This window comes from Aspergillus homomorphus (assembly GCF_003184865.1).
Source record: "Aspergillus homomorphus CBS 101889 unplaced genomic scaffold BO97scaffold_34, whole genome shotgun sequence".
Classification (NCBI taxonomy): Eukaryota; Fungi; Ascomycota; class Eurotiomycetes; order Eurotiales; family Aspergillaceae; genus Aspergillus; species Aspergillus homomorphus.
In genome coordinates this window covers 16228-40089 of record NW_020291920.1, presented here as the reverse complement: position 1 = coordinate 40089, position 23862 = coordinate 16228, and the positions used below count along the sequence as shown (strand labels likewise).

Below are 23862 nucleotides of genomic sequence, written 5' to 3'. Positions count from 1 at the left end.
GAACCTCTCTGCGCCGAAACGAATTTCCATCTTTCCCCTTCACGCTACCAGCATGTCGGCATTGCAGACTTTTATGCTGGTCGTGGACCACGATAAGCAGGAAGCCAAGCAGATTGCTGAACGAGTTGCTCAAGGTAAAGTTGAAACTCTTCCCTTCCGCAAAGGTTTCCCCGGTCCGGGTGCGTATGTCTATTTCTAACGCACATGGTTGTCAGATGTGGAGAACAAGAAGACGACGCTCATTGAAGTGGTTCAGTCGCTAGGCGAATACATCAACGATGACGACCCCATCCTCCGCGGCAAAGCCGTGTCCTATTTGACGGCCATCATCCGGGAGCTTCCCGCGAAATTCCTCTCCAGGCAACAGATCCAAGTTCTGACGACCTTCTTTTGCGACCGGATCCAGGATGGAGGGGCTGTTGCGGGGCTGGAGACGCTGCAGAAGCTGGATCGATTTAACAAGCCTCTGGCTGAAGAGGTCGCTCGGGCGTAAGTGCTTGGTTTCCCTGGTGGAGGAGCTGGGGTCACGCCGCTGAAGTGCTCGGCAAACTCAACATGGAAGCAGAGACTGACTTGTGCAGTATTTTCGAACACTTCCAGGAACTGCAGTCTCGCTCCCAGTCTCAGAGATTCCAGGTTTACCAGTTGTTGAACGAATTAATGTTGAATTACCGTGCCGGTGCGTTAACAAATACATCCGAAATTTATGGTCCGGAGCACTGACCGATACAGCACTTCATGATATGGGTGAAGAGTCTCTGGTTGGAATTGTGGACCTCGTCACGGGCGAAAAGGATCCTCGCAACCTGATGTTGGTGTTCTCCATCCTCAAAGTGGTTATGGTGGAATGGGACGTCTCCAACCATGCGGAGGTACGTGCTGCCGAAATCTCCTAGGTCGACTCCCACGGCTGACCTCCGAAGCTTCTATTCGACTCGGTCTACAATTACTTCCCTATCACCTTCAGACCTCCGCCGAACGATCCGTACGGCATCACGGCTCAAGACTTGAAGGATCGCCTGCAGGATTGCATTTCATCAAACAGTCTGTTTGCGCCGTATGCTATTCCGTCCTTGCTGGATAAGCTTGACTCGACATCCCCGAATGTCAAGGTATGCTCCACATGGTCCAGGGCATGTTTGTATATAGGCTGATCATTTTAAAGAGGGACGCTCTCAATGCTCTGATCGCCTGTGTCGAGGCGTATGACCCTAACACTGTGTCTCGCTATTCTATCACGATATGGGAGACGTTAAAGTTTGAGATCTTGAACGCTCAGGAGGAATTCCTCTCCGAGCTCTCCCTCCAGGTGCTGAAAGGTATCGCCAAGCGTTTGTCGGAAGGCGTCACGCAAACATCCGATCAGTTGCCTCTTGCGCAGTATTTGCGCCCAATCACCAAGGAATGCAGCGAGCAGCTGCGCGAGCCTCAACAGAAACAGGCAAAGCCTGCCCAACAGATCCTCAGCTCTGTGTCGTCTGCCTCGGCAGCTGCATTTACATTGATCATACAGGCCGTCGTCGCGCCCCTACTGACCATCTACCAGGAGGCTGATGGAATCGCCAAGCAACGAGCACTCTTGGAAACACTGGGTGTTCTCTTCGATTCCTCTATCAAGGTCTTTGGCGAATGGACCTCGCGCGACTCGGAGGTTGCTTTCGAAAATCCTCTACTCGAGTTCAAGGACCAGTTTTCGGAGATCTTCGGCCAGGCATTGATGGGAGCTATCAAGGAAGAGGTTTCATTCCGGATTTCGGCACTCAAGGGGTTCCTGCGGTTATCGGTCTTGCGCGATTTCTTTCAAGACAACGAGATTGGGTTGTTCGTGCAATACCTCGATGAGATCCTCCTGAAGGAGGAATCCGTCGGACGTGACGACCTAAAAAAGGAAGCAATCACTGCTCTGACGGAGATTTCAAAACACAAGCCCCGTCTGATTCTGGACATCACTTTCCCTGCCTTTGTGGCTACACTCCCTGACTCAACCGATGAAGCGGACAGTGGGTACATGAACACTCTCGACGTCCTCGCACAGATCAGCGTTGAGAAGGACATCTTCGAGACGCTGGTGCGGAGACTGCTCAGCAAACTGAACCTCTTGCTGCAGCAGGAGCAGTCCGGTTCCGTGGAGTACCCGCGGACGATCCTCCTGACTATTCTGTACGTCATGAACAAGAGAAAGATGGAGGAAGACCCGAGCCTGGAGTTCTACTACGACAAGATCGTGGTCGGTCTGTGCCGCAGCGCTGCTGCAACGTCCACCTCAGCCAAGGCCCCGAACAACATCCTCAGCGACGTCTCAGTCCTGGATATCCTGGGCCGAGTCTGCAATCTCATCGTCAGAGCATTGCCTCGAAGCAAGCAGGATGAGATCGCCCACAACGTCTACACCCTGTTCACCCCGGCCGAGGAGTTCCAGCCGGTCCCCTTCGCGCCATCATCTACCGAAAATCAGCGACGCACGATGATTCTCTCGACTTTCATCCTGGCCGGCCTTCCAGCAGACATCCAGAACCTGCCCTACACCACTGACCCCAACATGGCCGCACTGCTCGCCGACCTCGCCAACCGCTCGATCAGCGAGACCGACCCAGCGACCCAACACGCCTTCACGCGGCACCTGGCGCTGCTGGCCAACAAATTCCTCCCCAAGGCCGACCTGCCTCTGGCGACCTCCCTCTTCTACACCCTCCTACCGCCCAACAGCACCGCCAGCAACGTAACCGCGGGCACAATCAACACGCTGATCTGGCTCGCCAAGGGCCTGATCCTGCGCCTCGCGCCCGCAACCACGGATCTGCTGACCTCGCTGCTGGCGCTCGTGTCCTCGCCCGACGAGAACACAAGCCTAATGACCGCGCGCAGCTTCGCGATCCTCCTACGCGCAGACGACATCCTCAGCGCGACCAACGGCGCCAACATCCGACTGCTAAGCAAACAGCGCGTCTTCACAACACTGACACCACTCATCTCCGCCCGCATCCGCGAAGTCAACCTCTCCACCTCCAACAACAACCAAGCAAACAACAACCCACACATCAAACCCGCGCACCTAACAGCCCTAAGCGGGATCCTCTCCACCATCCCACCGCCGCTCGTGCTCCCCGAGCTCCCCACCCTCCTCCCGCTCCTCCTCCAGAGCCTAGACCTCCACACCCCATCCTCCTACCCCGTCCGCACCGCCACCCTCGAAACCCTAGCCGTCATCATCCGCGACAGCGGCGTCCCGGTCCTGGACCAGACAGGCCACGTACAAAGCCTAGTGACCCGCCTCCTGCAAACCGCGCAATACACGCCCGCCAACGCCCTGCCGCGCCTCCGCGTCGACGCACTGAACTGCCTGTTCTTGCTCGCTCAGCCCCCGCCTCCTTCTCCAGCTGGTGCAAACGCACCAGCCATCGCACGCGCAGGGACGCTCTCCCCGCTGTTAGCGGTTAAGAACCAGGTTGTGCGCGCCCTGAGGACGGTGCTCGATGATCCGAAGCGCGAGGTGCGCAAGGCGGCTGTCGATGCGCGTGGTGCGTGGTTGCGCGGTGTGGATGATGCGCCTGAGGAGGAGGATTAGATTACATCTTTTTTTTTTTTCGGACCTTTATTCTGGAGTATGATGTGTGCGTTGCATTCTTTGCTTGCATTACCCGGGTTTTGCATCCCGGAGTAGGGTATGGTAGAGTTGGATAGGATTGAGGTTTCGTTGGTAGAATGGGAGTGACTCCGAGATATATAGGAGAGAGACTGATGAAGGTAGAGTGATTTGATAGATCTCCTGATCTGGTTGATTGATAGTTTGTGAAGACTGTAGTATGGGGTTCTGAGCTTCAGAAGGATCTAGAAGTGAGTTTGTTACTGATGTGGTCTGGTTCTGATATAGAGATGAATGTACCCATCCACCTCGGATTTTAGATTAAGATCCGTTGATGTCTGGTAGACCATAGTCAATTCGTTATTGTTGGGGATGACTACGGTGTGACCGCTGAATGAAGGAATTGAGATTCGATTCAAGACTGTGCTGCAAGCAAGAATTCCATGGCATTTGTTCGAACTCTACCTACGATGTAACCTCTTAAGCTACGAAATCAGTTAAACCAGCAGAAAAAACACTAAGACTGACTGCTTAATCCCTCCTCCCGAAAGTTACATTCTAGCTCCCTCAGTCCCTGTCCACCCACAACACTCCCGAACCAAACCGAACCAAGTCACCAGTATTCCTCAGGTGCAAACACATCAACCTGCGGCGGATACCGGATCACGCCCCTCGAATCCACCCGGGCCCCCAGCGTTTCCTCACTCTCCGAGTCGCCGTAAAGCATCCCCACAACCGTACCGGGCTGAACGTCGCCGCGGAACGAGGGCTCAACGACCGACACGACGTCAACCCCCGGCCGAGCATTCCAGAACCCCACGGCGTCGATCCGCTGGATCACCGTCTTGGCCAGACTAAGGAGATCTCCGAGACCTGCGTGACCGATTGCTTTGGCGACGGGGCTGGGCTTTTGGTGTTCACCACCACCACCACCACCACCACCGAGCAGCGCGGCGGCGTCTCGGCCGAAGAGGTCAATACCGCGCCAGTCACTTGAGCGCTCGCCCACTTCGAGGTCGGCGTTGGAGTTGAGGAGGGCATCGATCGCGGGGCTGACCAGCGCGACTTCGTACCAGAGTCGACCGTTGCTCACCATATCTGCCGGCGGCGTGGCCCGGGCTCGCTTGACTTCCGGCTCAGTGGGGTGTTTCCCGTGGATGAGGTCTTGCACTTCTGTGATCTGCAGGAAGATGTGGGAGGTGGCATTGCCATCATCGTTGCAGACTTTGTCGGCCACAGTTGCTGCTTTGGGACCCGAGGCGGATGCAGCTTCGCCGGGCTGCAGGTGACGGTGCCGAGTCCATCGCTTCATATAGACATTCTCCAGGGTGACTTTGTTTTCAATCTCGGTGGGCAGACGCGTGTAAATGCGGATGAGGAATTTGTCCGGTTCGATCCAGATGCTCTTGATGAGATGCTGGGCGATCTGTTCAATATCCGAATTAGTGTCACATGCGAACCCCGTCGCTTTGCTGACCGACATTCTTGCATCCCACGTGTGACCTGGGAAGTGGAAGTTGACTCCACCAAGGGCTTTTCCTGGCTCTCGGATGCTGTGACTCCCATTCTCATCGATGGCTACCATGTAGACCTTGTTAGATCTAGTGCGAAAGTGATATTCATAGGAGACGCCGTAATCCGTGTAGTCCTGCTCGAATAGGCGACGCTTGCCATCGGCCTTGGAAGTTCGAATGTCTACGATATGGTCAATGTCGGCACCAGAAGTGGTAAGTCTTGTGACGAACTTTGTGGTCGGAGCGAATAAGCCGCGTGGTGGACGAAACAATTTTGTCCAGCCATCCAAAGTCATGGATTCTTGGCTGTAGGTCATGGGAAGAAGAGGTATCAAGACCAGACCAAGCTGCATCTCGATATTCATCGCTCCAGGAAAGCACGCCGCCGAGTCAAGGATGGGAATAATGGCATCATGAAGATTCTTCACCTGCTTCTTGAAGGCAGCGTCTTCTACGGGAGCTGGCTTTGGCACGTTCGAAGCTTGCATATTGGAACTTGCGGCTGGGTTCTGTTCAACTGAGGCGGCGGTAGGCTTTTTCTTCGGCTTGCCAATGCCCCAGGAATCTTCAAGCGTCGCTTGCCTTCTCGCCTTGGCTTCTGCCTTGCTTTTAGCAGCACTAGCACTCTTTGGAGCCCTGTGTCTGGTTTTGTGAAACTTTCTAGATGCAACCTCATCGGAGGACTCTTTTTCTGAGCGCTGTGCTCTTTCCAAATCAGTAATCATAGCTTTGACCCATATCTCGTTTGCTTGACTTCGGGAGGCTGGAGCATTGGAAATTGCATTGGATGTGGAAATCACCTCGCGACTTGTTGCGTTGTATTTTTCGCGCAGTGCACCGAGCCTTTCCTCTTGGTATGCAACGCTACCATTGACTGGAGTAGTAGGTCCATGTCCAGACCCAGACTCACTGGACTCCAGGTAACTTCCAGGCCCAATGGTCAGCCCAGCAAGGTCCGAAGTGTTCTTGTCAAACGAAGCCGTGGTGTCAGCGCTAGACGAGAAGGCTGATGGGAGAAGAGCTGGTTGATCAAATGATATAATCTGGGAGCTGGTGGCGGCGGTTACAGGCACGTTGATGTCAATGAGCTGATTCTGACGGCTGGCCTTCCATCTTGTTGCTGAACCAAAGCTGGGGTTACCTCGTCGGCTCCAAGGCCGTTGCAGTGATGAAGGACTCTTCAGGCCGTAACGAGTAGTGTCAAATGTAGATGGCAAAATTGACTTGTCTTCAGAGAGCTGAGCCTGAGATTGAGGTCCAGGAGCCTTTGCCTCCGACATTGGAGCCTGTAAGTTCTGCTCGCCATTCTTGATATCATATTGCATCACCCAGCGTTTCCTAGGCGAAAGCTCGTATTCATTCAAACCCGGATTTTCGGATTTGGGTGATCTAGGCTCTGTCACCGGAGGAGCTCCGTTCGAACTTGATTTCGGCTTAGTAGCTGAGGGAGCCGCCTGAGACACTGGCTTTGAGACAGCTGGAGCGACCCTGCGCACTTTTACACCGGTCGGTTTCTGGGCCCCGGCTGCACCAGTCACATCGCGTGGTACAAGCGCAAAGGCCTTGGGGACAGGAGCCTGTGCGGTATCTGGAGCCACGGAACCTGTTTCAGGAACATCTCTCTCCACTCGTGCCCCCTCAACAACCCATTGATTGACCTGCTTTGCTTTTTCAGCGGTCAGGTAAGGGTGCAGCGAAGCTGAGACCTCCTCTATTGTCATTGCGCGGGTTCCAGGTATGGTGCTTTCGGCCATCGAGATTACTGCATGATATCCCTCGCCACTTCCAAGCGGCTGGAAAACAAAGTCATTCCAAATACGAGATTTACCAGGGTCGTTGACAAGATGGGGCGGATTTTTCAAATTGGTTGGCATTCCCATTGAGTGAGTCACTTTATCGAGGGAGAATTGCACCGTGACGTACATCTCCCCCGGAACAGCATACCTGCCTAGGATCGGATCGGCTAGAACCCGACTCTGGGCGATCGGGTTCAGTGTATTGTACTTCTGAATACGATAGCGGAACCCATCATCTTCCGAAACGACCAGCATGTTGGCCATGATAGGATGTTGAAGGCATGTCTAGGACACCAAACAATGAGCCGCTGCCGTTTTGTGGCGATGGGAGGTGGACTTACCAATGGTTTCTCAACCCGAGAAAGCTTTGCCAGAGCATCATCAACATCCACTGCACTGGTTCCTGAGACTTGGATTCCTTGCGTATCGTCGAGCATAGTGATCTCGGTGGTAGTGAGCTCAGCAATGCTTGAGAGTATGTTCCTAGACTCAAAGGAATAGCATCCCAAACCCCCGCGAGACGAAAGCCAAAACTTAGTTATATGAATCGTGGAGGTGGGAATCAGCTCATAACCCTCGTCCAGAGGTCCATTCATTTCGTCCACGTGGCCAACGCCCTGGAGGGTAGACGTCATATCCAACTGGTATATGCGGGGAGCCTGCATCGACATCATGGCCATCAGTATATGGGGCTTGAAATTGGCAGATGACAAGAGATCGAAAAATCACAGGCTGACATCAAGTAGGTCTTTGTACTCCTGGCCCGCGATAGTATTAGACACAACGTTGGCGATCTTCGTTGTGTAATCGTCGAGGGAGCCTTTGACGGAGAGGACCTTATGGTCAGAATATGTCAGTGATGGAAGGAAAAGAGATGCTGGATATATACCCACATTATCAAGCCTGATATATTCAATATGACAATCATGTTGAGAGGTCAAATTCCTGCGGGCAAGTCAATCATATTGAGCCGAAAGCCCGGGTGTCGGACAATATACCTGACTTCTTCACTGATCTCCTGGACCTGAACGGAATTGGCATTGGCAGATTGACTCTTGTGAATGGTAGGGCCACTTACACCTATCGGTTCAAAACCCCATATCGAGGCGAGCGCCAGGCGCTCCTCGTTCGCCATTCCGGCAACAATTGTCAACAATAAAACGCGTATCTAAAGCCGCCCTCGGCTGTATACGACAGATTCACGAGACCAACAACGTATCAACAAACGATCTGCGAGGAAGATCGAGGAAAAGGCTATCACGCGTTGAACCGAGATGGTGAGAAAGTGAAGAGATGGGGAGAAGGACGGAGCAAAAGCAAAAGGAAGGGAAGGCAAGAGATGAGACAGGAGGAACGGGAAAATTAGGCAGGGGCAACAAACAGAGCTAGTCCTGAGTGACAGCCCACTGGACCATGAGTAACAGTCCTAGTGAATCAATAGTGAGCGCTTCCAGAGCCATTTACCGGTCACAGTCAGTTACCTCAGTGACAGTGCTTAGATCAAACAGAGAGCGGGTGAATGCAGACAACAGAGTTGCTCCGCCCAGACACCTTCCAATATGGTATTTTTCAAGAAACCAAAGATAGATAAGTATTATTGTGACACGGCATGTGGATTAAAACACACACACCTATCGAAGAATATTGGATTTGAACAGCTTTGTACTTCGAACACGATAGTCACAAATAAGAGTAGTAGGGGACATGACGGTCTATGTTTCCCAGGGTATCAAGCACTCCCAAACACCATATATCTCCCAGAGATATGCCAGGGAGCATGTATGAATAAGTAACAGTAGGTAAGAAACACATGCAGAGAAGGTTGAAGATGAAGTGGAAAGATAAAGAGTACAAGAATGGAATGTAGAAGATGTGTTTCATGGTCCTCGATGACCGTTGTCGTTGCCGTTGCCGAGTTGCACGCAAGAGGGTACGAGTGCTCCATTGGGATACTGGGTTGCAAGCTGAGGATTTTCCGTAATCAAGGTCAACGTGCCCGCCGTTGACCCGAATCTGTCAACCGAGTGGGCGCCTGCCATAGGTATTGCTTGGACCGTCATAGACTGTGCTGGATCAATTATTCAGCGTCCTTGACCTGTTGTTTGACCTGAATGATCCACTTCATTTTCCCTTCGGTTTCTTTCAGCGAAGCCAGCGTGGCGTTGATCTTGGCCTCGCCTCGCCGGCCGATCTCGATCAGCGTTCCGACTTCGTCGTCTTGCGCCTGCTTATAAGCCTCATAGTTTGCAAAAAGCTGGTCGAATCTCTCCCTATTGAGCTCAATCTCCTGATCCTTCTCCGCCATAATCGCCTCCAAACGCTCCAGCTTAGTATTCTTTGCGTCGTGATGCTTCTTCATGGCCGCGATATCATCCTTGATCGACTTGAGCTTCCGCTGCTGTTCCGCTCGTTCACGGTGCGCCGACTGGGCCAAGACATCGTACTGAGTCCGAGAATGGTTGGAGATTTCCTGCAGCTCGGCACATTTGCGGTGGAAATCGTCGCGGGCCACCCCCATCAACTGATTGACTTTCTTGGCCTCGCCCTCCGCCTGCACTCTGCGATCCTTTTCGGTCTGTACCTCCGCTCGCAGCTCGTCGATTTTCTTGTCCTTCCGCGCGATCGAATGGAGGTTCGTCTCGTTCGCTTGCTCGAGATTTCGGAGTCGCTCGGTCATGTTCTGTACCTGGACCTTGTAGGCATCGTTCATGCGCTGCGTCTCCTCGGCGCGAGAGCGATAGAGACTACACTCTCGAGTCAAGCGCGCGACTTCTTCCTGGAGGTTATGGATAACGCGCCCGGACTTTCCCGTCGCCGCATGCCCGACCGCCGACGACCATTCCGTGGCCGAGGCATCCTGGTTTGTGTGATTCGCGAAGCCGTTGGTGCCGCTCGGGGAGGTGGATAGCACGGGGTCTATGTCGGTTACGCATGACTGGGTTAGCCCCTCGTGATATTTGAGCGATGCGCCGTGGGAGGGACATCAACCGGGATCCAAGACGTACCTGGCGGGGAATCCGCGGCGGGAGCATCAGTCGGCCGCTCGGGAGTAGAGATTTCATTGAAGAGTCCATTGTATTGATGCATGTTCAATTGCGTTTCCACATGGGGAAGGCTGACACGGGGCGCTCGACGGGGATCTGACGTAGGCAGCGAAAGCATGTCCGGGTCAGCATTGTTGGTTCCTGACTTGGGTGTCTTCTTGCCCCGACCGAATCGGGCCATTCCGACCATAACGGGAGTGGATGGAATGCAGGTGGTGAAGGGAAAAGCGCCGCAACTGGAAACACTGCAAAGAGAGAAGAGCGGAGCAGGAATCCAAGCAGGAACCTGCCCCAGAAGAGGAGGAGGGGAGTAGACCCAGGCCGGTAAAGCAGGCGTTTGTTGGGCCGCAGTAAGGGGAAGCCAGCAGGCTGGCAATGGGATTTGGCAAGGCAGCCCCCAGACCAGTAAACAAACGAACCGCAGCTGACAGCGCACCCACTCAATGCGCCCGAAACCCTAGGCTATCGACAAAGAGCGTGTAGGAAGAGGAGGAGGAAACGGCAGGGGAAAGGGACGAATGCTTCGGACAGGTTGGAGGCGACATGAAAGAAGGGGGAGAGCAGAAAAGCACATACCACGGAGTGGATCAAGGCTTGATTGCAGGAGATCTGCAGCAGGAACAGTTAAATGATGGTCAGTTTGACGCTTATTCATCGCCGAGACATCAGAGATAATCTCCGGAGTTGCGGTGGACGGGGAAGAACGCAGCAGAAAAATCGAGGTGAGGTTGGAAACTAGCAGGAAACGGAGAATTGGGTCTGTTGTTGAACATACCGTCACTGTCCAAGCACAACGTGGGGTGGCGCCAGCACAAACTGGGGCTGATTAATATGAAGATCTTGACAGATCCGTTCAAGTAGACACCAGATAATTAACAATAGGGGATTGGAGAGGTGACACGAGTTCAAGTTCCGATTGAAAGAAACCTGAGAGGGGAAAGGAGAGAAGATGAGGTTGTAGTCCTTTTCGAAAGACGACAGCAGCAGCAGCAGCAGCAGCAGAGTAGTGGAGAGAGAGACTAGAATGACTGGTACTACAAGTAAGCAAGCGACAATCAATTAATGAATGTGATTCATCTGCTGTCAATGCATGGATAACTGGGTAAGAATAGCAATCATCAATGACTGCCGCCACTAACCACGGCCGCTAGAAGCAGCAGATGATCGATCAGGTTCATGCATCCAATCCTTGGTTTTCCCTTTGGGCCGCCTGAAACACGCCCGTTGCTGACGTTCCAAGTTCCGAACTGCCACTGCCTCTTCCTCCTCCACTCTACTACCACAGCCTTATTTGGTCGCATCGTTTACATGAGTATTAATAGCAACAGCAATAGCAGCAGCACTTCTTGATTAATCAATCTGATCATACAAAACGTCCAGCACTTCCGAGGGTCCTTGGCTAATCTGCAACCCCGGTTCCCAACGCGGGCGCCGGAGTTGGGATCATGATCCGCTTCCGGCCCGACCTCAGCAGCGTCTAGTTATAGATATACACAAGAGAAAGAGAAGCGAAAATCAAACCTCACCCAACGCCTGTCGCCCCCTGATGCCCACCAGAGTCCTTCCAACACCGCTCTGTCCCCTGCGAGTTGATGTGAATCAGGGTGATAAAGTCAGAGAGCACATTGAAATAAAATCCACCACCAATGAAGAAAAATGGTCCATTGATCTTCACCAAGATACCTCGTTGGAGTCACACTAGACAAGATAGAGGACCATGGCGAAGGCACCAATCACCACGCCCATTCCCATCGTGCGGACAGAAGCAGCGCCGCTTTGCACGTAGGCAGCCATAGCAGTTTTACTGTTAGACACTCCTGCGGGGGTAGAGTTGGGGTCGCTGTCTGCAGCATTCACAGTGAAGGTCTGGCCATTATTGCCCTTCTGGACGGTCTGCATGTCATCGTGGGGCGCCGTGTCGGTGGGGTACGAAGTTGGGGTGCTTTGCCTAATGCTTGTGCTTGGTGCTGGAGTGGTCAAAAATGCCGACAGCGTGAATGGCCGGGGGCTCGGAGTCGACACCGCAGTGGTGGTTGGGCTCCGGTCGGACCCGTCCGTGACTTGCAACAGTCCCGAGTAGTTCACGTAGCCGTTCTGCTCGATCTGGAAGGCATAGTCATCGCCGTTCTCAATCGTGGAATCCGGGATCCAGGTGAAGGAGCCACCTTGGGCATTGTTCGACAGGATCTGGACGGTGTCAAGGTCCTGGGCAGCACCTCTTCGGAGTGTGACAGTCACGGGCTAATATATTGATTAGTGATCTGATCAGATAGGCCAGAGAGGCGTCGTGACAGCCTTACAGCATCCGAGTCCGTCTGCCACTTCAGAGTGGTCGGCTGCCCAGTACGGATGACCGCTGGCCATTGCGTGAAAGACAAAGTTGCTTCAGCAATGCCAATCTGAGCCAGACATGCGAAAGCCGCAACGAGAGTGTCCGACGCACGCATCTTGAGATGACTTCGTGATGGATTGTTCTGATGAGGATTGCCTTCACGCGTTCACTGCCTTGGATTGCAATTATCCCGCTACGGAGAGGTTTCTGACGCGGGAAAGCGATATCGAAGGAGAGAAGGCTGCGCTGCGTGGACCTGCTAGGTGTCGAAAGGCACAGTATATGCCTTCTTCGATCTTGTTAGTATCACAAACGACAATACGTACCTCGTTGACTTGACGGACCCGGAACTGGCGCGAAGTTTCTAAAGTCGGGTGAGAGGGCGATAGCAAGGTGGAAAAAGAAGAAGGTGTCAAATGACTCCAGCCAGATAAAAGATCTTTATTTCCCCTCAAAACAACGCGCTGCTAAACAATAGGTCTGCCTGAATGCCGATGGAGACGAAGGGGCGCACATGCCGGACTTGCTTTCTAGCATTCTTGGGGAGGTGCGCATACACGGCATGGATTGAACAAGCTGGGGAATGAATCAGGAGCAAAAGCCAAGCCCTCATAATTCGCCCGTGAGTCTTGCAGGTGGCGCTCAGGGCAGGCGTTGCAATAGTTAGTTCATCATGGGCCTCAAGTCAGGACCATATTGCGCTGGTGGGATTGAGACGATAGTGGTGGAAGTCGCTAATCGAGATTATCCACACGTGGATCGGATAACCGACGGCAGTAGTGTACTTCTACAGGATGGTCCCTTGAGTCGTCCAGGAATGCAAGTCCTGCTGCATGGCTCGTGATAGTTCAGAGAAGCACAACATTCAGAGTTATCGAGATTCTCACTTCGCCATGAGCGAGAATTATAGGGCCCCTAGATGGCATGAGACCATGTCCTTCTGACAGGTCATAAAGAATCGGTTCTTGCGCATAGATGCTCTTCTCGCGCTAACTTGGTATAAGGTATAAGCGCTCGCCTGCAGGTCACCTGCATAAAGCAGAATCGATGTTTTGATGCCCCAGGTCAAGGAAAAATGTCAGTTTGGTTGAAGTGTGTTTACCTGCAAGGGGCAGACAGGGAGGGAGTTCGAGCAGCCATCCTCGTCGATCTCCCCCTGGCCGATCACCACGGCTGATCAAATCACAAGATTAGCTTGAAGGTCTTTATGCAGGACCGGTCCTCTATACAAACTCTTGGCGCATCAACGGCCCCAAGACGGGTTGCCGTCCAGGAACCGCACTGCACGTTTACGGCATCATCTTTGTCGGAAATAGAAACTCCGGCAGATCAGACTCTGACTATACCGACAGTCGACTAGTCAATCTTTGAGACTCACTCGGGATAGTCAGTCGTAACGGTGACATTTGACCGAGTCTTCCGATGCCGCTTGCCGATTACCGAAAGCGGAGATGCTGAGAACCTCACCTGCACTCTATTCGGTGGACCGAAGTTCAACGGTTCTTCAGCAGAACAGAGACCCTCAGCAGCGGCTCGAGTCCGGATGCATCCACGGCTCCCCAGCGAGGTTACTGTTGCTTCCCATTGCACCCTCGTCTGTTCCTTCCGTGCTAGACTGAGATGGAGCATCTCTTCAGGAAAGAAAAGGGCGACACCGTCCCAGACGAGGGGCCATGGCCAATTTCTCTTCTTACACACTCTTTGTACTGTCTCTTTCTTCGAACGATCACCATTATTATCACTACCAATGGCATAGACTGTCGAGTCACTCGTTATCTGCCACACTCGTTTAACACTTCTCCTTAACTTAACCTGACCGTCACTACCACCGAATCTCACAAACACACCATTCGCATCCCTTCTATAACTCAAGTCCTGCAGTCTGCATCTGGAATGTTGCAAGCAGACATACCCGTCATTCCGGTGCCAGGTGCATCTTCATCTTCCCTGATCTATGAACCGGAGGCGACACATTCATCCAGCAGTAGTACGGTAGCCAGCAACTTGACGCAACGGTTCTACCGCATCATAAGCAATGACCGCCCACAAGAGCAGCCAGCAGGCGTATCCGCGGCCGAATCAGCAGCCGCTCTCAAGCAAAGCCAGATGCTCCTCGAGAGCACGCGGCAGACGGCGCTGTACACGCTGACACTGTGCCGCAACGTCATCGCGATTCTGGAACTCACGCGGCTGCGCAAGTCACGCGTCGGGCTCCTGTACTGGATCGAGTTCTGGGACCAGTACTACGGACGGCGGTTTGGGCGGGCGCTGGCGGCGCAAATCACCTACGCGCTGGGTCGGGTGGACGGCTTGTTCCGAGCGGTGGCCAGCGAGCTCCACGCGCTCACACAGCGAGTCGTCGACGCCGTCACGGAGGCGACCACGGAGACGGAGATCCTGCAGCTGCTCGAGCGCATGGAGGACGAGGTCGGCGTGCGGCGGAGGCGGCGCCGGAAAAAGGCGCAGTCGATCCTCAACAAGATGCGCGCCAGCCTCGAGGCCATCCCCGTCCGCGTCAACGACGAGCTCCTCGACGACCTGAAGCGCGGTGTCTTCGCCCTCGACATCTACTGTGACTATTACCCCGGGGACCCGATCAATCAGGATCCCCCGCCCGATTGGACCGACACTCGACACCTGCCCCGACGACCGCTGAGCACGTTGGCGCTCTCGGCACACGGCCACCACGGTTCAAGGTCAGGGTCTGCGGCCAATGGCGCTTGGATGTCGTTGTCAATGCCGGTTCATCATGAGACGCACCCAAGGCAAGGCGAGAGGCGACGGAATGCCGGAGTATACTACTACCACCGCGGCCAATATCACTACTCTCCCGCTTGATGTTACCCTTCTACCTATAGACTTTCTTGATATTCCACGCAATTGCGTTTCCTCCCGGGTCCGGAGGGCGATTACCACACTCGTTTACAACCATGTTTGTTAAATCGCTATGTTGTTGGTTAGATAGAATAGACAGCTCCAAATGCGCCTTGCCCCAGGCAAATGTACTACAGCCTTGAATCAAGCCCACTGTGGAAAGATGTTGAAAGATATCTCTAATTATGTACACTAAGTAAAAAGTCTAAGATTGCTTTTAGTCACGCAACGCCGATACCCGATCCGATCATGCAAAGTCCCAAAGCTCTCTGAGCAAACTGCCGGGCGCGGTGTCCTGGCCGCCATCCTCCTCGACCAGACGATCGGTGAAGATACGGCGGGGGATCTGGTACTCGACGACGGGGACGCGCTTAAAGGGCTTGTCCTCTGTGCCGAGCTCGGCCTGCAGCATGCCCTGATAGGTGTAGTCGAGGAAGTCCTCGAGGTTGTAGAACTGCTTTGTGAACTGCTCAGCGAGGATGCGGACGATGGCGGCGACGTTGGGGTGGTAGTGGGACTGCAGGGTGTCGAGCTCCCAGAGACTGCTTTCGATGGCGCGGGAGCGGAGGGGGTCGGGCTCGGCGGGGTCGTAGGGGTCGTCCATGCCGCGGGCGTGAAGGATGGCGGCGCGGGCGTCGTCGCTGAGGGGCCGGTGGAGCATGAAGGCGCAGGTGGGGTGCTCCTTGAGGAGGTTGTAGGTGAAGGGGGCGATGGCGACGATGGCGGCGGGCGGGGCGTTGAGGGCCAGGCGGGCCAGGAGCTTGAGGAAGCTGGCGATGAGCGCGGCGGGCAAGTGCGTCGAGGCCAGGAAGGTGTTCAGCAGGCGGAAGAACCGCGACCGGTGCTTCGAGTGCAGCAGGTCCGCGTCCAGCAGCGAGTACAGCTTCGCGTAGAACTGCGGGTAGTCCAGGTTTTTCTCCTGGATGAGGTAGAACAGCCCCGACAGCGCCAGCAGCGACGTCGCCCCGCCCACGTTGTACGAGTCCGTCAGGAAGTCCATCAGCAGCTCCGGCCGGTTGAACCACGGCTCAATATTGTGCACCATGATCCGCAGCAGGTGCTTGCGCTGCGTTTGCGTCAGGTTGTTGCTCAGGATCGCCAGCCATGCATCTTGCGCGCGCTTCTTGTGCGAGTTCACCGACACTACCCGCTTGTTGTCCTTGCTGGTTTTCGTGTAGAAGCTCTCGAACTCGTGGTCGGGTTTGGGTATCGAGTCGCATGCGGAGAGGATGGAGATCAGCGTGTCGATGGTTTCTGGGCTTCGTCGGGTGTTTGCATATTCACTTGGCCAGGCGTTAGCTTTGGATAGGTTGGTGTCGGCTTGGATGGTTCAATTCAACGTACGAGATTTGCATGAAGGTGTAGTAGCGCACATCCTCAAACTCCTTGGCCTTCTCGATGAACTCGGAGAGAACCGCTTGGCCGTTGTTGGCTTCGACGACAGATTCCACCACGTTCTTGAACAGGCCCGTCACCCAGATTCCTTCTTCGCCCGGCAGATGTGTCGCGCGCTCGTTGATGATGCAGAGGCACAGGGTTAGGGCGGTGATCTAATCGACAACATCAGTATACTCCTGCCCCTGCTGAAATACCTGATTCTGAACAGACCTGCGAAGAGGGATCACTCTCTCGGATGATGGAGAGCAAAGATCTCTGGTACTCCTTGAGACGCTCTTTCAACCAAGCAACGATGATCTTCTCGTTCTCTGCCGCACGGCTCGACTCGGTCAAATTCCCACCCGCGATTAATCGGCTGAATACCCGGCACAGAGACAAAGCGGCGGGCACATTCGGTTTTTTGGCGGAACCATCCGTGTTGAGCATCGAAATCAGGGTCGCTATGTTGTTGTAGTGCTTTCGCGATTCGGATATTTGGTCTTCCAGCCGTTGGATATCGGCTGTCGCATCGGGGGCCTCAGTCTCAGCGACGGCACGGCGTTTCGACGAGGGGACGCCGCCCTCTTTGACATTCTTTCTCTTCTTGGAGGCCGTGGCCGCAGCGATTGGTGCAGGCATCTTGAATAAAATCGCAAACCCGGCGTAAATCGAGGAGCGCTGGTCCACCGCAGGCACTTTTCTTCCGAAATCAACCATGAATTTTTGGAGATCCCTCGGTTAGTGGTTTTTCCGCCCAGGGCGCCAGACCCGAAGCGGCTAGTGTCTTCCGCACCGCCCAAACCGCCATCCCGACCTCAGTCTCCTCATTTCCGTTCACCCATCACATCCTGTCAAGGTCTGTCCATCGCTACAATGGCTTCGCGTTTGGCTAAGAGCACCCTCGGTATGCCGCACCTGGACCTTCTCGACCTCGTCTATCACCTGATAATGGTCATTAACCTCCTCTAGGTGCCGCCCGGTTGCGGCCGACCCTTCCTACGCGCAATGTCGCTCCCATCACTGCCACTTTGACCGCGTCCCGTTCGGCGTCCAACGTGCCCACCGAGGACCCCAAGAAGAAGGCTCAGTCGATCATCGATGCTCTGCCCGGCAACTCCCTGGTCTCCAAGACTGCCACCCTTTCCGCCGCCGCCGGTCTGTCGATCGCCGCCATCAGCAACGAGCTCTATGTCATGACGGAGGAAACCGTTGCTGCGTTCTGTCTTCTCAGCGTCTTCACTGCCGTCTTCAAGTACGGTGGTCCCGCTTACCGCGAGTGGGCTGAGGGTCAGGTCCAGAAGCACAAGGACCTCCTGAACGAGGCCCGTGCCGACCACACCAACGCTGTCAAGCAGCGTATGGAGAACGTCAAGGAGCTGTCCGGTGTCGTTGAGATCACCAAGCAGCTCTTTGCTGTTTCCAAGGTATATATCTCTCTTCACTCCCGCTCGACCCCGAGTCTTTGGTGCCCTGCTGGGATATGTTGCTAACGATGACGTAGGAAACCGCCCAGCTTGAGGCCAAGGCCTACGAGCTCGAGCAGCGCACCGCTCTGGCCACCGAGGCCAAGCAGGTCCTCGACTCGTGGGTCCGCTACGAGGGTCAGGTCAAGCAGCGCCAGCAGCGCGAGCTTGCTGACAGCGTCATCGGCAAGATCCACAAGGAGCTCGAGAACCCCAAGGTTCTCCAGCAGATCCTCCAGCAGAGCGTTGCTGATGTTGAGCGTAAGTTCCACGCCCTCACGGTTTGCCATGCTCATGCACTAACTCTGGACTTAGGCATCATGTCCTCCAAGGCCCAGTAAACGAATTCTGCATGGATAGCTTCGCTATAAGTATCATGTACAAATTAAAGATCATTTCTGTTGTCAGTTAGAATACCAAGTACCATTCTGGTCGACAATCATGGTATTTGAAGTTAAGCCTTCGAATCAAGCCTTTGAACTATGTCTCCAATATTCTTAGCCAAGCCGAGTGCAGTTGACAGGGGTGGGATGATGGGATGTAGGCATATATATTGTAATTTCCACGCCATGATCCTGTCTAGTCTGAGCTCTCCCTGCTATTGCATGACTGGGCCTATTCCTCTCACATATGAAAGATCAAGAGCTACGGACTTCCGAGCTATCCGAGGAACATTACCTGAACGATTGAAACTGTCGCTGAATCTACCGACGAAGTCTATGAACTAATAATCAACGAACAAATAAGGGGGGGGGAAGTTGTGGTTAAGACGCCGCGTACAATCAACGTCCCAACCGCCAAAGCGTCCCCTCGCCGGTTAATATGCGACAAAAGCAATTAAAGCGATGAAGAAATTGCCGCCAAGCCGACAGGCAGTTTAAATGGTCCAACCATGGTTTGAGCGTGGATAAAGTCCCCTTATAACCCCAAGTTGTTATTATTTTTATTATTTATTGAGAGGTTGTGCAACAGAGTTTCCTGAGCACTGCAAAACACGCACACAGCCTCGACGATCCTGGCCAGCGCTTATTCTTATTCCTCTTCTTATTATGCCTGCCCGCGCGCCCCGACCGAAGTAAGAGAGGCTGGGGGTTGATCGATCGAAGTGACCAAAGTGATTGATTGATTGATTGATTGATCTGACTTCTTTCACCTCGACTTACTACATCACAGCTTTCCTTTTCATCCATCCTCATCGTGCCTGCTACGTTATTTTTCTTCTTTCACTTTCATCCCCACCACCTTGTTCAAAGGAAGCCAGACCCGAAAGAAAGTCTCCACACCCCTCTCGCGATAAGCCCGTCTACTTCGACCCCGTCGCATTGCGCAACAATGCCACTTCGCGACAGGCTCCAACGCCATAATAAGAAACTGCTCAACACGACTACAGCCACGACGAGCCAGTATGGGGCCTCAGAGGGAGCAGCAGCAGCAGCACCTACAACGCCCGTGAACAACACGACGGTCCCCGAATTTACGTTCATCCGCACAGACACCACGACACAAGAGGTGTTCCGGCCGCCGGTCTTCGATGGCGACGCCCCCGAGCCCACCGACACGACAGCAGCGCAGCTCTCGCCCGTCTCCCCGCCCTCACATCATCGGAAATCACTGAACCCGTTTCGCCGGTCGAGGGCGCCCTCGCAGTCGTCCGGGGTCACGGTCACGTCGCCGCCTCGGGCGCGCAGCGAAGGCCGGCTGTCGCATCTGCTGCATCTCGATCGCGGCGGGTCGCGGAGTTCGAGCTCGTCGTCCGTCAACGTCCCCGCCGACCTCCCGCGGATCACCACCGATAAGGGCGATGCGCAGGACAGAGAGGCGGAATGGGAGCGCCGGGCCACCGTGCTGGTGCAGCGGAATCCGCAGTTCGCTGCGTGCTTGTCGCCGACTACCACCTCGACGGGCTTCGGGCTGGACGGGGCGGCTTCGCGCTCGCGAAGCTCGAGCCAGAGTCGAATTAATGATCCGGAGGGAGACGTAAGTGGAAGGGGAGCTCGAAGGGTGGTGGGTTTGTGGCTGATAGACGGAATAGGTCAACATCCAGGAGGCCATTCGGCTTCATGAGGCTGGAGGTATGGATGTCCTTGTCATAAGGGTCGGTTGCAGTTGGGTTCATCGCTAATTCATGGCAGATCTGGAGCAATCGACGAAGATGTTCGGCCGCTTAGCAGACCCGGAAGGGGCCAACAATGCCCTCAGCCAAGTGCTCTATGGGCTTGCACTTCGGTAAGAGCAGACTGTCGCCTTGTGATTTTGCATCCTTGGATTGTGTCCTTGGATTGTGGCACACCATACTGACGCCATGCTCACTGTTAGACATGGTTGGGGATGCGCGCCAGATCAGGACAAGGCCGTTACGTATTTGTCGGCGGCCGCGGCCAACTCCGCTTCGATCGAGTCCGAGGCGCTCCAGGCCGGTATCAAGAAGGGGGGTTCTGCCAAGGGCGAGCTTACTCTGGCGATCTTCGAGCTTGCCAACTGCTTCCGCAACGGCTGGGGCGTCAAGAAAGACCCCGTCGCAGCACGCCAGTACTACGAGACAGCCGCCAATCTCGGCGATACGGACGCCATGAACGAGGTTGCTTGGTGCTACCTAGAAGGGTTTGGAGGGAAGAAGGACAAAGTAAGTTTCTCGACCCCCTGGGAGTCTTTCAGCTCGGGCATCAAACTTGTGAGGCTCGTTCGCATCACTCCTTAGACTTCCGATTTCTTACTATCCTTATCGACTAATTTGGGGACATAGTTCGTGGCCGCCAAATACTATCGATTGGCGGAGGAAAAGGGCAGCAAAATAATCGGCAATTCCTGGTAGGTACCTTACCTGAGCCAATTTCCTTTTTCCTGTCGAGCTGGATCGATGTGCGTCGGCGCGCGTCTCCAATGGGGTAACCTCAGCCCATCATTTGCAGCGGTGATTGATAGGCGCTCGTGCAGTCGTTGGTGAAATGCGCCATGCAAACCGCCGGCACACTTCCAGCCAACCACCAGCCCGGATCCCCACCCCCTCTTCTCGAACCTCTCAGGCTGACATGACGTTTTCTCGCTGTGACAGGATCTGGAAGGACAAGTACAACTCGCGATGACCAAACCTAGGGGGATATTGTTCAAGACTCTGTTATCGTGAACAGTCTACTGTCTATGTCTGGGCCGGTCTCCAGATCTGACTGGCCGTCAAGTCTTGGAGGGTTGCAGCTGAACAATGGACCCAGTAACAAGGCTGACACAGGTTCTACTTGGAGTAGAGCAGCAAAGGAACTCCCACCATCTATCCCATCTCACCTCACCCCACATGTCGACATCAGAGGCACACAGACCTTCTCTCCCTCGCTCATCTGTGCTATCGCATATACGCCCAAAGACCCACGGCCCCTCCTCATGTACATTCTTTTCTCTGTTCCCACCGGGCACTACAAGCGATAGTCCCACAGTCTAGAACCGCAGATAATACCCAACCCAATGCAATCCATAATCAGATTGCGTCAGCCTCATCTTTAATTTGCAGAGCCTGAATTCCTGCTGTGGCAGCATACTGCCCGTAATCCTCTAAAGCTACCGTAGTCTAATCTGCTTTCGTAGGGCGTCATCAACGGACATGGATACTACGACGTAGAAGGTTCTGCAGATACTAGCACGCATCTTATTCATCACACACAATTACACACTGTACAGACATACCCTTGCAAGCAGCCAGCAAGGTAAGTAAGCAAGAAGCAACCAAGATATGCATGTCTGCACGCCTTACACACATATACGCACCAACATCTCCACATCTCCTCTCCACAAACAATCGACTGTAGCAAAAAGCAGCGTATGCACGCATAAACTCTACCTCAGTACCTACGCTTGCTGTCAGATGACGAGGGCTGGAAATGGTAGTGCACGACGTACCCAACCCATGAATATAGATCAGTCAGTGATTTAGTACTGTATAGTGCCGGAGCTTACCGCCCCAACCATATCAAGGGAAGGAAGACTACGGAGTTGTCTTGCGGATACACTTTTGTAGATGTTCGAACGACCATCTAAAGTTTTCTCTGGACTATCTGATACCTATCCTCTCCTACCCATGATTATGATCAGGCAAAGAAAACGAATGGGCCTCTTCCTGCCAACCGGTCTTCCTCCCAAGCATCCAAATGTTTAAGGTTCCATTGCAGTTGGCCTGACTGGCCAAGTGACAATGAAACGTGCAACCCCCTGAATAAAGGTTATCGACTCATCAGCTGCCCTAATCGAACTTAATCATGGGCAGAGTGCCTACCTCAACAGCACACAGAGGGTATAACCCCCGAGTTTCGCGATTAAAACGAACACCGTCGTTACCAAGTCGATATGAGAAAGGGGAGACTTCCTTTCCCGCCCGGTATGTCCGGTACAAAGAAAGAAAGGCAGCTGCATCATTCTTGGTTCGAACCTTTTGTCTTTCTGGCATTTAACCCTGAGGCTGATGTCACCGTCCGAAACCAGCTGCCTTTGCTGCCTGTTCAGAACTAGCTGTTTGATGTTATGGTGAAACCGCTTGCCAGACGTTTCTTTATTGAAAGTTCTTGCTCTAACCAAAGGTATAATCCATCCGCATCAACTCTTCTATCGGCTCAAGCCCAGGGGCTTCCTTGAGTGAAAATAGTGCTGGATTGATTCTGGGTAGAACAAAAGGCCCAATAAACTACCGTTTGACAGGTTTAGGTCCCAACAGAGAAGGGAGAGGCGCATCTCCCTCGCATGGCTTGCTTTCACTCACGCATATCCATCCGAACAGTCGTCACTTGAGATCTGTCATCTCCATTGTCATGGTACTATCTCCAAAGACTCAGCAAGCCTCGCAGCTACATACCCGGCCCCAGGCTTTTGACCGACGCTGCTGAACCTAATCCACATCACTCGTCCTCTTTTCCCGCGCTGTCTTAGTAGCATTGACCGCTTGTCCTTCGACCTTCGTACCATGGCGCCGGCGATCCCAGCCCGAGAAACGTGTAGGATAAGAAGAATGGGAGTCGGGGAGTCTCAGCTGTCATGTCTCCAATGCTACCAGTTTTTGACACAATTGGGGGGGGGGGCACTCTTTATGCAAACAGTTTCTCTTTCCCCTCTGACGCCCCTCTACATCTTCACAGTACTTGTACATAGAAAAAGAGCATAAAATTTGTCGTGTACAAACTTATATCGGGTAGTTCTGCGTGTTGCACCATGTTGCCTTTATCCCGGATTCCGGCCCTCCTTTTCTGTTCCATTCTCCTCATTCTAATCCTCTGGCGACTGCCGGGCAGGAGGAGTCTCCAGACACTTTCCCCGGCACGACTGACCGTGTGGCTGTAGCCATGGCTGAAGACCCCGGATGCTGTGATCCAGCGCGAGCAACCGGCTTGTGACAACGATACTGAGACAGAGGTGCCGTCGGATTGCCGCTCGCGGGATCTCTGGCTAGGCTTCTACCAGGACTTTGCCCAGCGTCGACAGGTATGCTCTGTGTCTCTCTGACAGGTGCAGCAGCGCATCTCCCGCTAACAGTGCTGCTAGGAGATCTGCGGGCTGGAAGTGACCTGAGGACTTGCCGCGGCCAAGTAGGCCTTTCGGTCGACGAAATCGCGCGCCATCGGTACTCCACACTAACCGATTCAAACCAAAGCCACCACTCAACATATGCTGTACGCTGGGATGATCCCCATTCATAGCACCCAAAGCACCTTATACTGCAAGGCAGCTATCGAAGCAGGCATCTGCAGTAGAGAAACCGCTTAGGGACGCGTACGCAGAGTCCTTCATCTTCGTCGCTAGAAACGCGCATGGACAAGCAGATCAAGGGCCATGGATTTATATCTTAATAAGCTTGTTCTTGCGCGCGAAGAAAGACCACAGGAATTTCGCGCTTCTAATGAAAA

At 53.8% G+C, this 23862-nt stretch overlaps 8 protein-coding genes across 8 annotated transcripts; 4 read left to right on the top strand and 4 right to left on the bottom strand.

Moving 5' to 3' along the window:
- The first annotated feature begins 19 nt into the window (after positions 1–19).
- Positions 20–3792, top strand: BO97DRAFT_395370 (MET18/MMS19 family protein). Its single transcript, XM_025694027.1, has 6 exons — positions 20–134; positions 216–489; positions 582–679; positions 733–872; positions 924–1112; positions 1166–3792. Exons 1-6 carry the CDS (start codon positions 53–55, stop codon positions 3563–3565), a joined length of 3183 nt encoding a protein of 1060 aa, XP_025548951.1. The 5' UTR covers positions 20–52; the 3' UTR covers positions 3566–3792.
- A 596-nt stretch (positions 3793–4388) lies between these two features.
- On the bottom strand, positions 4389–8028 carry BO97DRAFT_310485 (uncharacterized protein; the record flags this gene model as incomplete). Its single annotated transcript, XM_025691215.1, has 4 exons — positions 4389–7178; positions 7235–7534; positions 7631–7729; positions 7897–8028. Coding segments are annotated over 4 exons (3321 nt in total), but the record flags the coding sequence as incomplete, so codon positions are not given.
- A 700-nt stretch (positions 8029–8728) lies between these two features.
- Positions 8729–10118, bottom strand: BO97DRAFT_457378 (uncharacterized protein; the record flags this gene model as incomplete). Its single annotated transcript, XM_025699203.1, has 2 exons — positions 8729–9809; positions 9899–10118. 2 exons carry the CDS (start codon positions 10116–10118, stop codon positions 8971–8973), a joined length of 1059 nt encoding a protein of 352 aa, XP_025548949.1. The 3' UTR covers positions 8729–8970.
- A 1343-nt stretch (positions 10119–11461) lies between these two features.
- Positions 11462–12384, bottom strand: BO97DRAFT_457376 (uncharacterized protein; the record flags this gene model as incomplete). The annotated part of the gene is made up of 2 exons (XM_025699202.1): positions 11462–12178; positions 12238–12384. The coding sequence occupies 2 exons, from the start codon at positions 12382–12384 to the stop codon at positions 11636–11638; spliced, it is 690 nt and encodes a 229-aa protein (XP_025548948.1). The 3' UTR covers positions 11462–11635.
- A 1898-nt stretch (positions 12385–14282) lies between these two features.
- BO97DRAFT_324381 (uncharacterized protein) lies at positions 14283–14897 on the top strand (the record flags this gene model as incomplete). The annotated part of the gene is made up of 1 exon (XM_025691299.1): positions 14283–14897. A coding segment is annotated over one exon (615 nt), but the record flags the coding sequence as incomplete, so codon positions are not given.
- Positions 14898–15390: 493 nt separating this feature from the next.
- On the bottom strand, positions 15391–17204 carry noc4 (ribosome biosynthesis protein NOC4; the record flags this gene model as incomplete). Its single annotated transcript, XM_025698512.1, has 3 exons — positions 16752–17204; positions 16488–16693; positions 15391–16426 (listed from the first exon to the last, which is right to left on the bottom strand). The coding sequence occupies exons 1-3, from the start codon at positions 17157–17159 to the stop codon at positions 15391–15393; spliced, it is 1650 nt and encodes a 549-aa protein (XP_025548946.1). The 5' UTR covers positions 17160–17204.
- Positions 17205–17364: 160 nt separating this feature from the next.
- atp4 (F1F0 ATP synthase subunit 4) lies at positions 17365–18468 on the top strand. The gene is made up of 4 exons (XM_025700102.1): positions 17365–17424; positions 17490–17944; positions 18022–18244; positions 18299–18468. The coding sequence occupies exons 1-4, from the start codon at positions 17394–17396 to the stop codon at positions 18322–18324; spliced, it is 735 nt and encodes a 244-aa protein (XP_025548945.1). The 5' UTR covers positions 17365–17393; the 3' UTR covers positions 18325–18468.
- Positions 18469–19315: 847 nt separating this feature from the next.
- On the top strand, positions 19316–20795 carry BO97DRAFT_351012 (tetratricopeptide repeat protein; the record flags this gene model as incomplete). The annotated part of the gene is made up of 5 exons (XM_025691964.1): positions 19316–19960; positions 20016–20055; positions 20116–20209; positions 20300–20606; positions 20727–20795. The coding sequence occupies 5 exons, from the start codon at positions 19316–19318 to the stop codon at positions 20793–20795; spliced, it is 1155 nt and encodes a 384-aa protein (XP_025548944.1).
- Between the last annotated feature and the right edge of the window lie 3067 nt (positions 20796–23862).